This window comes from Gadus macrocephalus, chromosome 4 (assembly GCF_031168955.1).
Source record: "Gadus macrocephalus chromosome 4, ASM3116895v1".
Lineage (NCBI taxonomy): Eukaryota > Metazoa > Chordata > Actinopteri > Gadiformes > Gadidae > Gadus > Gadus macrocephalus.
Genome location: NC_082385.1, coordinates 10,876,363 through 10,884,346, shown reverse-complemented (window position 1 = coordinate 10,884,346; position 7,984 = coordinate 10,876,363). Strand labels below are relative to the sequence as shown.

The window sequence follows — 7,984 nt, the reverse complement described above, 5'->3', positions numbered from 1 at the left end:
AACTTGTTTCTCCGTATGTGTATCGCATAACCCTGCAGGCTGCAATAAGAATTGCAATCCGCTCTAAAAGACACCTCGTAAAGTAGTCTGCCCAATGGTCATATTCTAGAACTTTTGTTGTTTTAACTCAAATTTTTCCGCCAGTATCTTTCATCGTTTCTATATCAGATGCGGATAGGGCGAGTGCTGTTGCACCTGTTACAGTGTCATCAAACAACTTGGCCCAGACAGACGACAAGTTGTTTAATGTAAAAGTTTAAAGTTGTTTAATGTAGCTCAAAAAATATACATATAAAAAAAAACATATACATTGTGGATGTGGTCATATGCTAGTAGTTTCTGCCCCACTGAAATTTAGGGTCACCGCACACTGCTGTTCAAATGATAGGATTAGAATGTTTGTTAACCTGAGAGTGCAGCAGTCCAACACGCTCACTGGCGTCCACCAGCTCTTGCTCAGCCACTTTGCGGCCTCTCTCTGTCTGTTCCAGAGCTGCCCTCAGTTCCTCAATTTCAGCCACCATGAGACCGTTCCTACGGTCCACCATGGCAGCCTGCTCCTTATGGTCTCCTGCAGCTCTGATAGCATCATCAAGATGCAGTTGTGCATCCTAATATTCACAGAAAACTTTTATCAGAAAACAGCCCAACAGGATGGCTTGAACTATGTTTTACATGCGCCATACATTTGTTTGTGTCATACCATCAGTTGTCCCTGAACATTCCTCAGCTGCTTCTGGGCGTCAGCAGCCTGGCGGTTGGCATGACTCAGCTGGATCTCCATCTCATTCAGGTCTCCCTCCATCTTCTTCTTGATTCTCAGGGCATCATTCCTGCTCCTGACCTCAGAGTCCAGGTTACTCTGCATGGAGTCGATGACCCTCTGGCTGTTTCTCTTGATCTGGTCCATCTCCTCATCCTTCTCAGCCAGCTTCCTGTCAACCTCACCCTTAATCTGATTGAGCTCCAGCTGGACACGCAGAATCTTGGATTCCTCATGCTCCAGAGTTCCCTATTGTTTGTAATTAAATTAGTCAAATTTGTACCACCTGCTTCTTGGATTTCTCCAGCTCATGGATGCTCTTTCCGGTCTCGCCAATTTGTTCGGTCAGATCGGAAATCTCCTCTACAGAGCAGATTTGTACTTGTTATAAGTCTGATGCATATTAATCTGCAAATTAGTAATACTAATATTATTGACCAAAAACTCACGTTGGAGGTTTTTATTTTCACGCTTCATGGTCTCCAGATGATCCAGTGTTTCTTCATAGGAGTTCTTCATCTTGAAAAGCTCAGTGCTGAGAGAACGATCCTCTTTCTGAGTTCCTTCAAGCTCTGCCTGGCCCTCCTCATATTTCTGCTTCCAGTCAGCCAAAACCTATACATTATTTTTGGTAAGTGGTGGTTTAGGACCGGAGGAAGGATCATGGGATGATAATAATACAATTTATTTAAATTAATTAAAACTCACCTTATCAAAGTTCCTTTGCTTCTTGTCAAGGTTGGCAGCCAGTCCATTGGCCCTCTCCGCATCCAACCCAGTCGCCAAGAAAAAACGTTGACGGTGTACGTTTCCATGAACACTGGATACGTAGCATTTCAATGTAAAATAGCGTGTTATACCTACAGTATCCACGCGTGCCGCTGTGGAGGCGGGTTTCAGGGTTTGGATTTCACAGGTTTCGCGGCAAATTGTGGACACGATTGTTGAAGGGGGAGGTAGACTGTTGTTGACCGGGGAGGGGGGGGGGGGGAGACACGTTTGTTGAGGGGGGGGGGACACGTTTGTAGGGGGGGGGGGAACAAGTTAGTTGAGGGTGAGGGGGGGGAGAGACACGTTTGTTGAGGGGGGGGGGGGACACGTTTGTAGGGGGGGGAAACACGTTTGTTGAGGGGGGGGGACACAGATACACCATTAAACGCGTTTCTAATGACATTTCTAGGGAGAAATGTACATTTTCCTTACATAATCTTCAGTCAGTGAATGTGTATGATCTTTATTAATCTTTATTATCTGAATGGGAAATGCAATATTTTAGGACCGATTCACCGTTATACGTGTTTCTAATAACATTTCTAGCGAGAAATATACTTTTTACTTGCATAATCTTCAGTCAGTGATTGTGTCTGATCTTTAGTTTTATAGTTATTAGGAAGATTTTATCGGCTCCCTCGCATGTTTCAATGACGTCAGGTTGTTAGGGACGCTGCTTTCGCTAAACTAGCAGCTCACGTGTTTCCTGCATTTGTGTTATTAAACCTCTACTTTATGTAACTTTTAATGATATCATCTTGTTAGAAACACGTATATCTGAGAGCCAACCCAGTCGCCAAAAGCATACGTTGACAGTGTACGTTTCGTGAACACTGGATTACGTCGCATTTCAACATAAAATAGCGTGTTATACACACACACACACACATACGCACACACACGCACACACACGCACAGACACACACACACACACACACACGGTGCATTTCGCTGCTAAAACAACAACAAAAAAATATTCCCTCGAATATTATTACTTTCAAAACATTGACCAAAATGGCCAATAATATCATTTTTATTTGGGATGCTTCTAGGACATTTTGAGTGGATTTTGAATGGTACGTGGGCAGCACGTTTTTTGCAGGACCTGGCAACCCTGCGCTGTTGCCCGAGGTGCTGAAATGCTCCGGAACAGATCTGGATCCACCCCCCCCCCCCTAAATAAATACTATGGCAGAATAAAGAATCAATTCATGCATTATCATTAAACTTGAACATTTGTTTTGACAGTAGAGTGGTGGAGGGATGACGTATGTTGGCCAACCCCGAAGTTAGCGTCGCCCTGGGTTCCCTTGACAAAAAGCCAAAGGGTTTTTCCATTGGATTTTGGATTATTGCAGAAAAATTAGCATATTTGAAGCACCTCCTCAAAAACTGAAAATAAAAAAATAAATAAAAGAACCATGCTCCTAAGAACGAAATGTAAACCAATGCATTCTGAATGGGAGTGTTTCTCCGATTTTTCCATGCTACACAGAACGAAATGTAAACCCATAAAAAGACCCAAATAAAGACTTCATGGTCATAATAATTTAAATATCATTAATCTCCTGAGTGTGTTGGGTGGTATTCTATTTTTTTCAACGGGGCTGCATCCAGTCACTTGACCGTCATGGTTGCTATGGTGGTTGCTATCGACCGCCCCCTCTAATCCTTACATGGCTCTAAAAAACACGCGGCAAAGGAGCTGCCGTCAATTGTGTTGTTTTTGTCGTAAACTGGGGTCCGACAGTTAAAAAATAGACAGATATTCCGAGGTATCCTTAAAAGGCAGCTTGGATGTTTTTATTTTCTGCAGTTTAGACTTCTTCTATAACCTATTTTTTAAAGCAAAACACCAAGTTCATTGATTTAACGAGGCAGGGTTATTTGAAACAATTTATTAAAGAGCCCATGCCATTAAAATCACATTTTTCCTATTGTTTGTTAAATAACATAGGTCTGAATAAGTTTGTGAGCTGTGGTAAGTTTGAAATCTATGCAGTTTGTCTGCTGAATGCAATAGGCAATGAAAGGAAAAAGGCAGAAGAAATGAGCCGATCTGGATAAGGTGACACTGTGACGTAGCGTTGTCAAACTATTATTCATGGCCCTGCCCACTTGGTTGGTTCGTAACCACCCACAAGAATTCTGAAAGTCGTGATTGAGCTAGTGCTAAATGCTAATCCGTGTACGGTAGTTGCTTAATTCGTAGTAACAGGCTAGTTACAGAATTTTGAATGCAATGGCAGAACGACATCGAAGTACATGAACTGCGACATGCTGCCTGCCGCCGGTTGCCGCGAGGCACCACCGCCGCGAAGCACCACCGCCCGGCAGCGGGCAGCCGGGCGGTGGTGCCTCGCGCCGGGAGCAGCGCGCGGTTCTGTCTACTACAGATTGATGTGGAAGTGGAAGAACCAGAGACGTCGGAGAACCCGACGAAGTCCTTTGTGATTCATTATATCGTCTGGACGTGCACACAGCTTTTGGCCGTGATAATATGTATTTTTTGATATAGATATCTATGTATCATATGATATTATTTAGATATAGAGCTCCAGGACTGTAACGCAATTGTTGTACACTTCCTTGTTATTTGGATAACCGTTCTGCTGTTGGTGTGATGGCGCATAACACGTCGGACTCTCGTCTCTGGTATTTCTACAACGAGACTCGTAGTGGGGGTTATCTCAGCCATGGCCAAGGGATTGTTGACCGCGGTCGTCTCCCGCCGGAGTCTCGCTGCCGATGGACCACCGCCTCGGCTTCAGGAGGCGGTGATTAGCGCTGACCGCTGCCGAGGCGGTGGGAAGCAGGGCTCAAGCGGGATACATTCGCGGCCAACAATCCCCTTCTCCTCCATGTCGTGGTTCATGTACTTCAGGGAGTCAAAGCCAAAGTTCCTTTCCCCCAATTCATTATCAACCATGGCTGCGATAACCCCCACTACGAGTCTCGTTGTAGAAATACCAGAGACGAGAGTCCGACGTGTTATGCGCCATCACACCAACAGCAGAACAGTTATCCAAATAACAAGGAAGTGTACAACACTTGCGTTAGAGTCCTGGGGCTCTACATCTAAATAATATCATATAATACATAGATATCTATATCAAATAATACATATTATCACGGCCAAAATCTGTGTGCACCTCCAGACGATATAATGAATCACAAAGGACTTCGTCGGGTTCTCCGACGTCTCTGGTTCTTCCACTTCCACATCAATCTGAAGAAGACGCAGTCGTTTGAGATTCATAATAGCCTATCGTCTGGAGGCTCACACAGCTTTTGGCCGTGATAATACATATTATATATTATATGATATAGATATCTATGTATAATATGGGTTTCTAAGAGCCATTGCGATACATCCACCGTAAACAGAGCGCATGGTACCGTGGCTACAAGCTGCTCAGGGCCAGGTGATAATATATATTATATTATATAGATATCTATGTATAATATGGGTTTCTAAGAGCCATTGCGATACATCCACCGTAAACTGAGCGCATGGTACCGTGGCTACAAGCTGCTCAGGGCCAGGTGATAATATATATTATATTATATTACATAGATATCTATGTATAATATGGGTTTCTACGAGCCATTGCGATACATCCACCGTAAACAGCGCATGGTACTGTGGCTACAAGCTGCTCAGGGCCACACCCCCACCCCCCTCCTTGACCTGCCTTGACACGCCCACCGTAACCAGAGCGAATGGTACTGTGGCTACAAGCTGCTCAGGGCCACACCCCCACCCCCCTCCTTGACCTGCCTTGACACGCCCACCGAAACAGCGCGTTTGGGGGAAGCTCAATGTGCGACTAGTTCGGAGTGGCTGTAACTCTGCACCACGGCTGAATTTCGGGGACGTCTTTGAATACTGTGTTTGTGGCCCACTAATACCTATATTAAAGCATCCATAAAATAGCATGGCATGGGATCTTTAAATAAATATTTGTGAGAGGTCATTCCTTCTCCTGAGTTTGCTTCCTATTTATGTCTAGTGTACACCCCTACTGTCCAAAAGCATCCCCCCCCCTCCCCATATGGATTTGGAGAGTTGTTGCCACGTCCCAGTGGTGGAAGTATCATATAATATGAAAGAGGGCATTCAATTATACTGCAATGATCAATTAGGAGGCCGAAGCCCTAAAGGAAGTGATGCAATAGGTGACTGAATCGAGAACATTTAAGTAAACTGTACCTTGGGGTCTCTTATATATCAAAGGGGGTTTCAAAGGACGCATACGCTTCAACCTGTTGCTCCAGCCCTACAGGAAATGACTCAGCAAGTGCTCCATCTCGTTGCACCTCACCCACCGGCTCGCTTGCAAGATTTTGGCCTGAAGTTCTTCCCAGACCTACACCCTAACAGTCCAACATGCATATCTGAGAATCAGGCCTCTCTTCAATAATGACAAAAAGTTATGAGAGAAATGCACATTCACTTTTTGTTATCTCATACATTTCGTTCTGTGTAGAATGGAAAAATCGGAGAAACACTCCCATTCAGAATGCATTGGTTTACATTTCATTCTTTGGAGCATGCAGCCGCGTGCCGTCCATATGGGCAGGTGGGGCGGCGAACTCCCTGAAAAGCATGCTCCCAAAAAAAATAGTTCCTCAGTAAATCATTGCTCCAAGTTTATTTTTAATAATGTGATTGTCACATTAACTATCTAAAGTTTCTGTAGGCTTTCAGACTATTTTTGGTCTGTCGATATCAAATTGATGGTGGCGATTCTAGTTGAGTTTAAAGGTGCGGCCACACCAAACGCGTTACCCGCGTACCTTGCGTATAAAATTGTCAAATTTTCCATAGGGAACCATTGGTTTACGCGCGTATGAGACGCGTACACGCGTTACATGCCCTAGAGCAACATTTTACCCGCGTTAGCCGCGCGTACATAGCCGCGCGTACATAGCCGCGCGTACATATACGCGCGTACATATACGCGCGTACATATACGCGCGTACATATACGCGCGTACATATACGCGCGTACATATACGCGCGTACATATACGCGCGTACATATACGCGCGTACATATACGCGCGTATATATACGCGCGTACGCGAGGAGTTAAAAAAATGGAACTTTTTACGCTCATACGCATGACGATTAGCCGCGTTGCCCAATCAGCGTTGAGCTTGACCCGACGTCACTGGCAGAGAGTAGTGAGCTTGGACAGAAGCATACGGCCGACATCTTTCTTTATTCTGTGTGGAAATAGTAACATAGTTACGCCATTAAATGCTTTTATGGAAACATAGGCGCGTAGGAGCGGGCGCGTTAGGAGCGTATGCCCATTTTTGACACAAAATGGTCAAGCAACATTTTAGCTGCGTTACGCGCGTAAAAATTACACGAGATACGCGTCTGGTGTGTTCGTACCATAACGTGTCATGCAATGTGGGGCGGCGGAGCTCAACGACCGCGTCCCTCCCTATGTTTCTCGCATAACCCTGCAGGCTGCAATAATAATTGCAATCAGCGCTATAAGACGCCCATATGGTCGTAAAGTAGTCTGCCCCATGGTCATATTCTAGGACTGTTGTTTAAAATCGAATTACTCCGCCTGTATCTTTCGGCATTGAAGACTATTTATTTCAGCAGGTATTCAAATTGCATACCTGATTTCATTCCTGATTTAAACAGCTGTTATTGAGAAATATCTGATTTCAAAAGTGTTGTTATTGAGAGATTTGCACACATCGTCGGGCCAAGTTCCAAATCGAAGGTCTGCTTGATTGATGACTTGTATTTCTACTTTTCATGTATTTGCAATGCACTCGCTAAGCCTGTTGTCAAAATAAAATATGGAAGAAATAACTTCCCTATAAGGGACATGACGAGTGTTGCGGATGGCACTTCAAAAGCGTGCAGTAACATTAGGCTATTAGTTTATTTTTAATTCTTACTCACAATTAGTTTAGTTAACATGTTTTAATGTAGCTCAAAATATATATGTAAAAAATAAAAATAAATTGTGGTCATACGCCAGTAGTTTCTGCCCCACCGAAATGAAGGGGCACCGCACGCTACTGGGAGCATGGTTCTTTTTATTTATTTTCAGTTTTTGAGGAGGTGCTTCAAATATGCTAATTTTTCTGCAATAATCCAAAATCCAATGGAAAAACCCGTTCGCTTTTTGTCAAGGGAACCCAGGGCGACGCTAACTTCGGGGTTGGCCAACATACGTCATCCCTCCACCACTCTACTGTAAAATAATTTATTCTGCCATAGTATTTATTTAGAGGGGCGGGGGGGGGGGGAGGGGGGGTGGTGGATCCAGATCTGTTCCGGAGCATTTCAGCACCTCGGGCAACAGCGCAGGGTTGCCAGGTCCTGCAAAAAACGTGCTGCCCACATACCGTTCAAAATCCACCCAAAATGTCCTAGAAGCATCCCAAATAAAAATGATATTATTGGCCATTTTG

At 44.3% G+C, this 7,984-nt stretch overlaps 1 protein-coding gene across 1 annotated transcript; it reads right to left on the bottom strand.

The window, feature by feature from the left end:
- Nucleotides 1-377: 377 nt before the first annotated feature.
- Nucleotides 378-1,543, bottom strand: LOC132454862 (myosin heavy chain, fast skeletal muscle-like; the record flags this gene model as incomplete). The annotated part of the gene is made up of 5 exons (XM_060048411.1): nt 378-611; nt 704-1,012; nt 1,047-1,126; nt 1,213-1,378; nt 1,472-1,543. Coding segments are annotated over 5 exons (861 nt in total), but the record flags the coding sequence as incomplete, so codon positions are not given.
- Nucleotides 1,544-7,984: the final 6,441 nt, after the last annotated feature.